We start from the raw sequence: 14451 nt of genomic DNA, 5'->3' as shown, positions 1-14451 counted from the left end.
CTACAAAAAACAGCACAGTTTACTTGTTCGGATCAGCATCTCCAAAAACCACTCACTCGACACTAAAAAGTCCAAAGGCAACAATCAATTGACATAAAGGAACAGCACCGTCTGCAGGTTGATAAATCACAAGTACAGAGGTCATGCACCACCCTGACGTGGAAACCAATCACTGTTCCTTGGTCACTCATATAAATATTGGCAACTCTATGGGAATGCATTCACCAGGTCAAGGCTGAGGTGCATACTCAACTTGTCCACCAATGTTATTCCCCTCCCCCCCCCACCTCTACTTGTAGTCTGATGAAGGGTTCTGACCCAAAACATCACCTATTGAAATTGATGATCATCAATGCCAATTTTATGTGCAGTGGGTTATGAATCTTGCCCCTTGTTTTTCTTTGTCGGGGTGTGTGTATGCAGTACATTATATATCTCAACAGTGCCAAATCAGATTGTTATTTTTAACATGCATTTGTGCAACACAGTAAGTGAATTGATCGTAACTTTCAAATGCACGTAAAGCTACTGATCTGTGCTGTAGAAACAAAGTGACACAATTGGCAAATATATGCTCAGGTTACATGATACGAGTAAGATTTTCTGTATACATGTGCTGTATTTTGCTTTCTAAAATATAATTGTCAGGCTTCTCATAAATACCAATATCTTTTGAGTAAATATTAATATTTCTAAAGAGTACACATGTTGGAAAACTGAGTTTGGGTATTAACAATAGTTTAATTGGATAATGCTCATGCAATGAAATTCATTGTCGAAGGAGTGGCAATGTTGAACAAAGTTCCCATGCTGCTGTTTTCCATTCTAGTGTTGGCGAAAACCCAATCACCATTTTTCCAGTTTTTAGTTAATTGTTCCTAAAACTGACCAACAATACAAGTGCCACTTTGCAAGAGGAGCACGTCAAATGGAGTCAATCCATCTTGGTCAACAGTTTTCCTGTCAGTCCCTTGTATTACTCTGAAAAATAGAAGAAAGTCATATTGTTTTAGTATTCATTTGAAAACTTGTCAAAAATGCACAATTAGCCAGCTAACAAAGTAATCCAAAGTATTCCTCCCTTTCCCCGCATCAAATCCTGGTAAGAGATCATGCTCTACTTTTCTAACATCTGTGCATCACCATCTATGCTGCTTTCTTCAACTTCTCGTACATGTTTGTTCAAGTAAATTGTTCCCTCTTGTCCACAAAGTGAAATATGTAAATTCCATATCCAGTATTTTCCATTATTTTTGCTCCCATCATTAGTGCACCACCGAACGTAGCAGCCTATTCCATATCTTTCCATTGCATAGATAAACTATTTGGAACAGCAGTAGTATGTAAATAATGTAATAATAAAAAATAATTTAAAAATAACTTTAAAAAATTTAAATAAACACGTCCCTACCATTCCTTGACCTCACTATCTCCATCGCAGGTGATAGACTTCTGACCGACATCCACTATAAACCCACTGACTCCCATGGCTATCTAGACTACTCTTCTTCCCACCCTGCTTCCTGTAAGGACTCCATCCCCTACTGCCAATTCCTCCGTCTACGCCGCATCTGCTCCCAGGATAAGGTGTTTCACACCAGGGCATCGGAAATGTCCTCATTCTTCAGGGAATGGAGGTTCCGCTCCCTACTATAGATGAGGCTCTCACCAGGGTCTCTTCCATACCCCATAACACTGCTCTCTCTCCCCATCCCCCCACTCGTAACAAGGGCAGAGTCCCCCTAGTCCTCACCTTTCACCCCACTAGCCGTCACATACACCAAATAGTCCTCCATCATTTTTGCCACCTACAACATGACCCCACCACTCGCCACATCTTCCCATCTCCCCCCTTGTCTGCGTTCCACAAAGACCGCTCCCTCCGTAACTCCCTTGTCAATTCTTCCCTGCCCTCCCGCACCACCCCCTCCCCGGGCACTTTCCCTTGCATCCGCAAGAGATGCTACACTTGTCGCTTTACCTCCCCCCTCAACTCCAAGCAATCGTTCCAGGTGCGACAGAGGTTCACCTGCATCTCCTCCAACCTCATCTATTGCATCCGCTGCTCTAGATGTCAGCTGATCTACATCGGTGAGACCAAGCGTAGGCTTGGCGAACATTTCGCCGAACACCTCCGCTCGATACGCTTAACCAACCTGATCTCCCGGTGGCTCAGCACTTCAACTCCCCCTCCCATTCCGAATCCGACCTCTATGTCCTGGGCCTCCTCCATGGCCAGAGTGAGCACCACCGGAAATTGGAGGAGCTGCACCTCATATTCCACTTGGGCAGTCTGCATCCTAGCGGCATAAACATTGAATTCTCCAATTTCCGGTAGCCCTTGCTGTCTCCTCCCCTTCTCAGCTCTCCCTCAGCCCTCGGGCTCCTCCTCTTCCTTTTTCCTTTCTTCTCCCCGCCCCCCCCCACCCTACATCAGTCTGAAGAAGGGTTTCGGCCCGAAACGTTGCCTATTTCCTTCGCTCCATAGATGCTGCTGCACCCGCTGAGTTTCTCCAACACTTTTGTTTACCTTCGATTTTCCAGCATCTGCAGTTCCTTCTTAAATAAATAGTATGTAAATATATCCGGCTATAATATGGTGAATTGCTGGTAAAATAGAGAAATTAATTACAGAAAATTGTGTTTAGGCTTATTATTGTCACGTGTGTCAGATACATGAAAAAGCTTTGTTTTGCATACTATCCAAGCAGATCAGGTATACCATACATAAATACAATCATTTCAATCTCAAGTTCAATGGATAGAGCAAAGGGGAAGATGCAGAGTTCAGAATATAGCTCTCAGCATTGTAGCAAACGTTCAGAAATAGTACTACTCTAATAGGTAGAAAAGGGAATTAAATGATAATAGATCCATCTCTGGAAGGAACATGCACATTTATAACACAGAAGATCATTTCACCCTTCAGCTCTGTTGAAAAGAATTAACACAACCAATTCTAGCACCATTGTCCTGGTTTAGAAGATGGAAATGTTGTTAGTACATCATTGCCTATATAATGAAACTTACAAATTACATCTTCTAATTGTCCTCTAGTGTCTACCAATATCCCTGAATATCCAATTTGATTTAATGTAACTATTGTATGTATCTATTTAATGTAACTATTCACACCCATGATGAACGAGTGTGGCCCGACCACCGGATGGCGCCACACTCTCAAGGTTTTGCCTGCGTTGGTTTTGACCTATTAATCAACTTTGAATTGGCATCCAGGACCAGGAAAGTTGCTGATCTATGTGATCAAGGTAAGCGGCACTCATGGACAACTTCATTAGTCATTATAGTACAGTAGTTAGCTCTGTGCTTCCAAAAAGGTAATTTATTTGCATTATCAATATTTCAACATATCAATTAAGGATCATATTGAAATAGAGATTGAAAATCATCTTCTATTTCAACTTATCAATGAAGGATCATATTGAAGTAAAGGTTGAAGAGATTTAAAAGATTAGAGTGATTGTACCAGATGATAGTAGATCCTTTTCTAGGAATTTATAAAACACAGTTCGTGAGTGGATTAATTTCTTTGTCTCAAAGAGGATTGGGTGTACGAGGAGGACAGGCCAGAGACGCAATTAAGATTTCTAAACTCGTGAAGGAATGAGGTAAAGTTAGTAGGAAGAACACATTTTCCTCGTGCACTTTGTGCTTATAATCTGTGAGTATAAAAAGTTTAGGGTTACCATGCCTATTGGTTAATAATTATTAATAAGAACACAAACACATATTTCTGCTACTGATTGTTTGAAAATATAACTTCTACATGATTTAGAACACAATTAACAGTCAGGCCTAAATCCTGAGATCTACGTACCCTTGAACTAATGCTGCAGACTTGAATTATTGTTATTGTTTCCTTTATCACCAATAACCTGTTTTATTTTGCAGCAGATGAAGATGGTTAAACCCGAAAATAAGGGCAATGTCGCTGCAGCTAAGAGCGAGTGAAGTTTCTGATCTAAAATAGATCACACAGAGTCATTTTTGTAACATTGTGCTTTGAATGAAAAGCGATATTGAGCTGAAAAATATAGAGGAGAAGATTAACATTTTCCTTATCATAAATACTTCAGCAAAAACACTTAACCAAATATTCTAGTTGAAATATATTGTAATAAATGGTGTTGATATATCGTAATCCTCTTGGTCATTTATGGGTGGATTCTGCTGCAAAATAGCAAAGTATTAAACATGCTAACTTTGCACCTACTTGTGAAAATGAAATACTGAGCACTGCTTGGCTTAGGACACAGTTTTAATGTTATAATTTCTTGAAGCTGTTTGAAAAAGAGTTGTCAACTCGGAATGGGAGATTAGTTGGTGGGAAGCATGGGGCATGAGCTTTGGGAGTTTGGTGTTGAATTGGAAGGCTGAAGGAGCAGATAAGTTATTTATCAAGTACCTCAACTGTCTCGGGTTCCCTGGGTCAAAGAGTCAGGAGATGGTAGGCACCACACACAAATGCTGCTGAACATTCTAAAAGTGGCATTAGGATCTGCTCATAAAAACACATTAGTTTAGTGTGGGGCATGTTTATCAAGTCATAGTTGTACAGCATGGAAACAGGCCCTTTGGTCTAACGGTCATGCCGACCAAGATGGCTTCCTAGGTATGCCTGTGTTTGGCTCATGTGATAGGCAATCCTTTCAGCTCAGGGCTTGGCCAAGTAAATCTCCAATTCTACCACGTTTATAAGTAAGGGGACACACCAATTCCAGTTGAGGCCTCACCAGCACCCAGTACAACTGTGACAAAACCTTCCTTTTCTTAAACTTCAATATCTTTGCAAATCAGACCAACATACCTTCGCCTTATTAACTACTTATTGGACTTGCCAACTACATTTTTGTGATTAAAGCAATAGAACACCTAAACCCCTCTGAACTTCACACATTTGCAGTCTTTTACCATTTAGATAATAGTCCTTATCCTTGCCGGTCCTGCCTTTTTTGATATCATTGATAAACTTAATTTTGTTTTCCTTTCACCAGGTTGATCTCTCCTCAAGGTCAAAACCACTTTCCCACCCCATTTTACTGTCCAGTTTCTACAGCTTATATACAGACACAATGGACTGACTTTTTTACCATCTGTGTATAAAAAAAAGGATTTCTCATTCTCCCTTGCTGCTCAACACAACTAAATAACATGCATTTATCTAGAACCTGAAACAAAGTGGCACTTCATAATAATGCACACCCAAGGAATGTCCCCAAGCAAACTTTGAAAGTAAGGCAGATGACCAAAAGTCTGTTCAAGGAAATAATTTTTTAAGGAACGTTTTTAAGAATCTAACAATTAGAAACAGGAACCGGAACCAGAGTACACCATTCAGCCCTTGTGTCTACTTCACCCTTCAAGATGGTCATTTATCATTGTTCATATCAGTAACCACATTACTCTTCATTCCCTTAATATCCAACAGTCTACCAATCTCTGATTTGACTGCACTCGCAACTGTCTCTACATCAAGATCATGCAGAGGGATCGAGAATTCTAAAGATTCACTCTCCTCTAGGTGAAGAAATTTCATATTTTAATCCTTACTAGATGGAGATTGTGATCCTTAATCCTAAACACCCAAGACTACATCTACCAAGTCAACTCCTCTAAGAATTTGGTGTGTTGCAATGAGACCATATATCTGTTTTTTTTTTTAATGTGATACACAAAGTACTGAAGTAACTCAGTGCATCAGGCAGCACCTCTGGAGGGAATGGATCGGTGACGTTTCAGGTCAGGAGCCTTTTTCAGACTCAAGATAGTGCAGGGCTAGTCCTCATAAAATAATACCCCTCTGGCAGGAATCAATCTGGCGAATCTCTGTTACAATTATATCCTTCTCTACAGAGTGAGAACAAACCGGTTTACAATATTCCAGGTCTAGCATTAACAAAGCCCACCACATATAAAATAGAAGAGGGAAGGGGATCTGAAAATGTTACTACCTTGCCAATAATAATGTCAGCAAAACCAGATGCAAGGAGTGAAAAGGACTTGTTGTGAGTTTAAGAAACATTCACATTGATGGAGGAAGGCCAGTCAGGTGTGCAATGCAAGAGTCAAATCTAGTTTTAATACGTACGTGCATAGTCATTTCCATAACACAGCTCCGTGATTGTTTGTTGTCTGCTTGCATTACTGACTCTGTTCTTTGCCGTGCACCTGAATGCATATAGTTCCTGTTCTCTAACATGGTTTATCACCAGTTCTGGCCCATGGCAAGTTCCGTTGAGGCCTTTGGACAAGGAGAAAATTTCCCAGCAGAAGGTAACTTTTGTTCCATTGGTGACGGAGCAGCTTAGATTAACAGTTGCAGTTGAATAACACCCACTTGCTGTTATCACTGGCTTTGAAACTGATTCTGAAATAGGGACAGTAGTCAGAAGAAGAATGTTGAAATTTAACATTAATTCCTGGGTTGCACCATTTACTTAGTAGGAAACATATCTTACTTAAGATTCATAAGTATGCAGTAACCTCTGATCATGCAGGATCTGTGGTGTAATGACAGCAAAACCGTATGTGTTCAATAGCACTTCCCTGTAAAAACTACAGCAACTTCTGGCATCTACTGCAGTTGTACAGGGTCTTGGTGAGACCACACCTGGAGTATTGCGTACAGTTTTGGTCACCAAATCTGAGGAAGGACATTATTGCCATAGAGGGAGTGCAGAGAAGGTTCACCAGACTGATTCCTGGGATATCAGGACTGTCTTATGAAGAAAGACTGGATAGACTTGGTTTATACTCTCTAGAATTTAGGAGATTGAGAGGGGATCTTATAGAAACTTACAAAATTCTTAAGGGGTTGGACAGGCTAGATGCAGGAAGATTGCTCCCGATGTTGGGGAAGTCCAGGACAAGGGGTCACAGCTTAAGGATAAGGGGGAAATCCTTTAAAACCGAGATGAGAAGAACTTTTTTCACACAGAGAGTGGGGAATCTCTGGAACTCCCTGCCACAGAGGGTAGTCGAGGCCAGTTCATTGGCTATATTTAAGAGGGAGTTAGATGTGGCCCTTGTGGCTAAGGGGATCAGAGGGTATGGAGAGAAGGCAGGTACGGGATACTGAGTTGGATGATCAGCCATGATCATATTGAATGGCGGTGCAGGCTAGAAGGGCCGAATGGCCTACTCCTGCACCTAATTTCTATGTTTCTATCCCACATAGTTATAAGGCATCAAATGGAGGAATCTGGAGATTGTTTTCTGTGCGATGTTACACACAGTGTGGGGACAATCAACATGTAATCACTAATTTCAATTTGACTTACTGGCACTCCTACATACAAACAAGCTCCCATAACATTCAAAAGGGCGGTACAGTGGCGGTAGAGTTGCTGCCTTACAGCGCCGTAGACCAGGGTTCAATCCTGACTATTGTTGCTGTCAGTACAGAGTTTGCACATTCCCCCTATGACCGCATGGGTTTTCTCTGGGTGCTCCAGTTTCCTATCGCACTCCAAAGTGCAAATTTGTACGTTAATTAGCTTCTGTAATTTGTCCCTAGTAAGTATGATAGAACTAGAGTACAGGTGTTCGCTGATCTGCGCAGACTCGTGGGCCGATGACCTATTTCCACGCTGTTTCGCTAAACTAAATTGAACTAAAAGGACTGGCATAGTGAATGGAAAAACATCACTAATGGTTTCACCATCTATTGCATTCGGGGACCTGCCCTCCCCTGTGACACCGTGCCACCCCCCCCCCCTCAATCTCTACCCCCTCCCTATCCCTCTCTACCCTCCTCCCCCTCCCTCTCCATCCCTTCACCCTCTCCCTCTCTAGCCGCTCCGCCCTCTCCCTCTTTAGCCATGCCTGCGCAGTTGGGGGCTATGTGTGAGTGGATAGGGCGGGGGATGGGGGGAAAAGGAGCGAATGAATAATATTAATATAATATCAAGGGTGGTTAATGTGTGTGTGGGGGGGGGGGTGGTTAGTGTGTGTGACACCGCAGGTCGCCCACTCCGCAACTGCGCGTTGAGTGGACGGGACCCAACGGGTCCCCCCTGGTCTAGTGTTAGATAAAAATAACACATCTGTTCCCTTTGCGATAATCTCAGTAGCTTCCAAGTGAGTAACAACGCAAAGTATTGGTTTATCTCCTGATTTCCTGTTATTCATTTCTCAGTTTCTTACTAACGAACTAACTCCCATCTTCCCTTTTATATATTCACAGAGGCTCCTTCTGTTTGTTTGATATTACCATTTTTTTAAATCATAATCAGTTTTCTCCAATCCTAATAGTTTTAGTCTGCTGATTTCTGATCATTCCCCAATCTTCAGGTCTGCCTCTAGTTTGTACCATTTTGTGTCCAATATTTCCAAAGTTTCTATTTTTTTCAGATTTTCCTGTTATACATTTTTGTTTCCATTTTTATTCAGGGGATGTGAGTTGGCGCAGTAGGGGTCCGCGTATGTGTTCAAGTCCATGGGACCGAGTCTAATCTCCAGCCATCTTGGACCTTCCGGCAATGGACCGGGGCTTCACTCCGTCAAGCCTGATGAGCAGCGACCACCCGAATTCTCAGACCTTTCTACGTTGGAAGGTATTCATATTAGACCTGACCAGCGTTCTCTCCACATCTCAAATATTTACTCGCCTTCCTCTGATCCCCCACACCCTCCATTCTGCACTGCGCCTATCAATGTCCTCTTCCCTCTCTATCATCAGCACCCCTCCCCAACAACCCCCCCCCCCCCCCCCTATCCCCCACCATGGTTCTTATCCGAGTCAGGATCCTCCGCCTCTTCCCTTACACACTCACCCCGGGAGCTGCCCGACCACCGCAACCCAACCTCTGATGGCCACCACCAGGCTCGCTCCGGATGATTTAGACCAAACCCCACCCTCGGTCCTAACATCGCAACAACTATTCCCCCTCTCACGCCACCCTACCCCGGTCGGAGCCGCCGGGAGTCCGCAGCCTGGCGCGGTGTCCACCCTCTTGATCCCAGATACCACACCCCGGGGCTTCTCCCGGTCTCCCGGTCATCTCCACTGCCCCTGGTATTCCCCAGCAATCTTCCCAGCGGCACCATCTGCCCCATCAGTTACCTACCAAACACATGCAAATCGAAGGTCTTTTCACTTGGCTCTGTTCGTTTTGGGCTGTAGCAGTCGATTTGTAGTTCATATCTTTCACTGTCATTGACCTGCACATTTGACAGCACCAGGGATCCACTCGCGTCCCAATGCAGTCTGTCAGCGTACACTGGGTGTCGGGTTTCGGGTGTGTCCGTTCCCATAGAAGCTAGTTGAGCAACAAACGGTGATAGTATCTGAAATGTCAATTCATATCGATCTTCACACGGATTATCTGCAGGGAACTGAACTTCCTGTCCAACGACGGCATCAATGACGGTATCGGGTGGGGCTGGGGTTCCTGTGCCGCAGAGTGTCAGTAAGTGGAGCGCTGGGATGGGAAACAGATGCATTTGTATTACACTGGTGAATGTGAATGTTTCTGTACAGGAGTAAGGTTAAAGATTAGACTGATGTAATACCTGAAAACACTGTAAGCATTTTCACAAGGAAAAGTCCAATCAATTGTTTATTTACATCTGTATGGCGAAGTCAGAATTTATTTTGGAATAGCAGATCATAAAACAACCTGTTGAGAAAAATGAAATTGTTAACTGAAATTGTTATCATTCGTATCAACTAATAATGCTTCCCATTGAAGTGCTGTGTTGTTTTCGTGTTTGATTTACGAAGCACAGTTCAGCTGCAGGAGTTACATCAAACAACATAATTATGGACAATGACAATTGGAATATGTGAGTTTTCGTTTCGTTTAGAGATACAGCGTGGAAACAGACCCTTCGGCCCACCGAGTCTGCGCCGACCAGCAATCACCTATACACTAATACTATCCTGCGGGACAATTTACAGAAGCCAACTAACCTGCACGTCCTTGGAATGTGAAAGGAAACTGGAGCACCAGGAGAAATTAGTTAAGACCAAAGTTGGAACCTTGAAGACAGAAACAGGTGAATTTATTATGGGGAACAAGGAAATGGCAGACGAGTTGAACAGGTACTTTGCATAGGTCTTCACTAAGGAAGACACAAACAACCTCCCAGATGTACTAGTGGCCAGAGGATCTGGGGTGACTGAGGAACTGAAGGAAATTCACATTAGGCAGGAAATGGTGTTGGGTCGACTGATGGGACTGAAGGCTGATAAATCCCCAGGATCTGATGGTCTGCATCCTCGGGTATTTAAGAAAGTGGGTCTAGATATCGTGGATGCATTGGTGATCATTTTCCAATGTTCCACTTTTTATGAAATGCGGGAGAGAGAAAACAAGGAATTATAGACCAGTTAGCCTGACATCGGTGGTGGGGAAGATGCTGGAGTCAATCATAAAAGATGAAATAGCGACACATTAGGATAGCAGTAACAGGATCGGTCCGAGTCAGCATGGATTTACGAAGGGGAAATCATGCTTGACTAATCTTCTGGATTTTTTTGAGGATGTAACTAGGAAAATGGACAGGGGAGAGCCAGTGGATGTAGTGTACCTGGACTTTCAGAAAGCATTTGATAAGGTCCCACATAGGAGATTAGTGGGCAAAATTAGAGCACATGGTATTGGGGGTAGGGTACTGACATGGATAGAAAATTGGTTGCCAGAATGGAAACAAAGAGCAGGGATTAATGGGTTCCTTTCAGAATGGCAGGCAGTGACTAGTGGGATACCGCAAGGCTCAGTGTTGGGACCGCAGCTATTTACAATATACATTAATGATTTACATGAAGGGATTAAAAGTAACATTAGCAAATTTGCAGATGCCACAAAGCTGGGTGGCAGAGTGAACTGTGAAGAGGATGCTATGAGGATGCAGGGTGACTTGGACAGGTTGGGTGAGTTGGCAGATGCAGTTTAATGTGGATAAATGTGAGGTTATCCACTTTGGTAGCAAGAACTGGAAGGCAGATTATTATCTGAATGGCTTCAATTAGGAAAAGGGGAAGTAGAACGGGATCTGGATGTCCTAATTCATCAGTCACTGAAAGTAAGCATGCAGGTACAGCAGGCAGTGGAGAAAGCTAATGGCATGTTAGCCTTCATAACAAGAGGAGTTAAGTATAGGAGCAAAGAGCTCCTTCTGCAGTTGTACAGGGCCCTATTGAGACAACACCTGGAGTATTGTGTGCAGTTTTGGTCTCCTAATTTGAGGAAGGACATTCTTGCTATTGAGGGAGTGCAGCGTATGTTCACGGGGTTAATTCCCGGGATGGGCAGGACTGCCATATGTTGATAGAATGGAACAGCTGGACTTGTATACACTGGCATTTAGAATGATGAGAGGGGTTCTTATTGAAACATAAGATTATTAAGGGATTGGACAAGTTCCTGACGTTGGGGGTGTCCAGAACCAGTAGCCACAGTTTAAGAATATGGGGTAGGTCATTTAGATCGGAGATGAGGAAAAACGTTTTCACCCAGAGAGTTGTGAATCTGTGGAATTCTCTGCCTCAAACGGCAGTGGAGGTCAATTCCCTGGATGCTTTCAAGAGAGAGTTAGATAGAGCACTTAAAGATAGCGGAGTCAGTGGATATGGGGGGAAGGCAGGAACGGGGTTCTGATTGTGGATGATCAGCCATGATCACATTGAATGGCAGTGCTGGCTCGAGGGGCTGAATGGCCTACTCCTGCACCTATTGTCTATGTATCTATGTAAAACCCTCGCGGGACAACGTACAAACTATGTACGGACAGCACCCATAGTCAGGATCGAACCATGGTCTCGGGTGCTGTTAGCACTACGCCACCACTGGCGCTGCACCACCATGTCGCTAATTTTAGTTGATTTTAGATACCGGGAAACGTCACTGTCAACATAGAACATAGAACAGTACAGTACAGGAGCAGGCCCTTCGGTTCACATTGACTATGCCGAACATGTAGTCAGGATCAGACCCGTGTTTCTGGCTCTGCAAGGCAGCAACTCTATATTTGCCGTCCTATATTTACAATTTTCTGATTTATTCTTGTAAGTTTGTATATTCATGAATAAATATCAGTAAATTAGTTTCCCTTTCAAATTATAACTTGGTTCTCTGATCATACAAATTGGAGAGTGCGTAAAATTAATGATAACAAAATTATCGTAAGTCTTTTCCCATTGTGATCTTGATATTAATCTGACCAGAGTATCCTAAACAAAATTGACGATATAACCGAAATAAATGATACATTTTAATATAGACACACACGAACTGCAGATGCTGGTTTACAAAAGAAAGCCACAGATTGTCCCAGTAACTCAGCGGGTCAGGCAGCTTCTCTGGAGAACGTGGATGGGGGATGTTTCGGGTCGGGGTCCCTTCTTCAGTCATGCTACATGGCCCGCTGAGTTACTCCAGTGCTTTGTGTCCTTTTCTTTTGGTAAACCAGTACATGCAGTTCCTTCTTTCTCCATTGTCCTCAGAGAGCTACTGTTCTTGTGATCTCCCCTGTCGAGAATGCAACTTACAAAATATTGTCTGTTCAATTCTAATGTTCGTGTGCATAGAAACTTGCGGCTAGGACTCTATTCCAGGCTAGGATTCTATTCCGTGGAGCGCCAGAGGGTGAGGGGTGATCATATAGAGGCGTACAACGTCATGGGAGGAATAGGTTGAGGAGACGCATAGAGTCAGGAAATCGAGAACCGCAGAACATTGGTTTAAGGTGGGGGGAAGGGGGGTATATTAGGAACCCGAGGCGTACCTTTTTTCACTCAGGGCTGTGGCTGTATGGAACGAGCTGCCGAAGGGATAGTTGAGGCAGGTAATGTCGCAACGTTTAAGAAACATTTGGACAGGTACATGGATAGGACAGGTTTAGAGGGACATGGGCCAAGCGCAGGTAAGTGGGACTTGTGTAGATGGGATATGTAGGTCGGCATGGGCTAGTTGGGCAGAAGGGCATATTTCCAGAATGTATGACTATGGCTCTATAAACTGATTCTGTTAGTCAAAGGAATAAGTCACTTCACCAAGCATCTTGTAAAATAACTGATATACAATGTCTATGTTCTATATTCTGTACAGTTGGAACCCGGATTGAGTTCGCGAGGAAGGAAGTTCACGGTTATTGATCTTTCTCGGCACATTTTACATTTTTAATCAGTACTGGTGGCTACGCTAAGGTCCAGTTATGATTTGACAACTACTCGCGTTTATACAGCGCGTTTGAGATACAAAGTGATCCCGAGTGGCTTCGTCTATAATTGATTTTGAATCGATTGCGGTGCAGGCTCGAAGGGCCGAATGGCCTCCTCCTGCACCTATTTTCTATGATAAATGTGAAAATCCTGTTTCGCTCTGAATTAACGGTGTATAAATTAATCCAAATTACTATTATTCTGCTCCGAAAATGTGGAAATTGCCCAAGATTGCCGGATGGTGCCTTTATAAGGCCAAAAACCCACGTTAAAATACACGTATACCCCAACATCAAGGACTGGGCTGGAGGGAGCGAAACAGGCAACACAAGTGTAAATTCTAGGTTATAAAGGGGGAGCGCATTGCACTCGCACCCTCCTTACACATGGGAATCAGAGAGTCGGTTCCTTATTAATTACCCAGATAATCTCAACGACGTTCAACCGAACATTGTAATTAGAATATACCTGTTAATGCAAATTACTGTTAACAGACACAACAATGCAAACTATCTATATAATTTTAAAGGTACACAAAAAAGAAACTCAGCGGGTGCAGCAGCATCTCTGGAGCGAGGAAAATAGGCAACGTTTCGGGCCGAAACCCTTCTTCAGACATATAATTTTAAATACTAACATCTTGAGCCAAACTAAATTATTTAGGTTTAAAGAAAAGCTGAAATAATATTTTACACTCCAGTTCAAAAGGTTATTGGAAAACTTTCTTACTCCAGATTCCAAAAAGGTGACCTTTGCCACAAAAACAGCGCCCGGCAGGAAAACCAACTCTTTTCAGTTCTTCGTAGTTATTTATCCTCATGCTTTTTAATTATGTATCTTGTAAATTCGGAGTCAAATATTTTCACCAGCCCTCTTTTATTTTTACACTGCCTCTGCTTGCCAACAAGATGCCCGGCTTCCGTTAGCCGAGTTTATGCTTTGCGTTGTATTAAACCGGAGGTGAGTGGCAGGAAGAGATTAGTGTTTGTGCTCGCGGTGAGACGCCATCTGAACTCTGAACGTTCACACTTCAGCTGCCCTCGACTGATTCCGAGCTGCAGATGATGGAAAACAAGACGTGTTCACTGACTTGCAGGCTTTTGCAAGCGCTTGAAACGTTGGCCGAGCACGCTAATTTCAAAGATAAACTTCTCATTATGAAACCCAGTGAGTGATACATGGCAGCGCCGAAATATTATTTGAATGAAGACACTTTTTCAACTTTTGTTGGGAACAACTATTTTTAGAAAGTTGGGTTTAGATTT

General features: G+C 43.0%; 1 protein-coding gene across 1 annotated transcript; it reads right to left on the bottom strand.

Annotated features, from left to right (window-relative positions):
- Positions 1 to 721: 721 nt before the first annotated feature.
- On the bottom strand, positions 722 to 14093 carry LOC116979676. The gene is made up of 4 exons (XM_033031365.1): positions 13916 to 14093; positions 9090 to 9443; positions 6110 to 6388; positions 722 to 981 (listed from the first exon to the last, which is right to left on the bottom strand). Exons 1-4 carry the CDS (start codon positions 14004 to 14006, stop codon positions 977 to 979), a joined length of 729 nt encoding a protein of 242 aa, XP_032887256.1. The 5' UTR covers positions 14007 to 14093; the 3' UTR covers positions 722 to 976.
- Between the last annotated feature and the right edge of the window lie 358 nt (positions 14094 to 14451).

Source organism: Amblyraja radiata, chromosome 13, assembly GCF_010909765.2.
Source record: "Amblyraja radiata isolate CabotCenter1 chromosome 13, sAmbRad1.1.pri, whole genome shotgun sequence".
NCBI lineage: Eukaryota > Metazoa > Chordata > Chondrichthyes > Rajiformes > Rajidae > Amblyraja > Amblyraja radiata.
The sequence above is the reverse complement of the archived record's forward strand: the minus strand, read 5'-3'. Positions and strand labels throughout refer to the sequence as shown.

What these genes read in the sequence shown, in the direction of transcription:
- LOC116979676 (XM_033031365.1), bottom strand. Translation starts at nt 14,006, where the DNA reads ATGAGGATAAATAACTACGAAGAACTGAAAAGAGTTGGTTTTCCTGCC. An exon ending in TCACCTTTTTGGAATCTGGA is followed by an intron (nt 9,444 to 13,915) that starts GTAAGAAAGTTT and finishes TTCCCATCCCAG; the next exon opens with CGCTCCACTTACTGACACTC. An exon ending in CTTCGATTTGCATGTGTTTG is followed by an intron (nt 6,389 to 9,089) that starts GTAGGTAACTGA and finishes TCCCTATTTCAG; the next exon opens with AATCAGTTTCAAAGCCAGTG.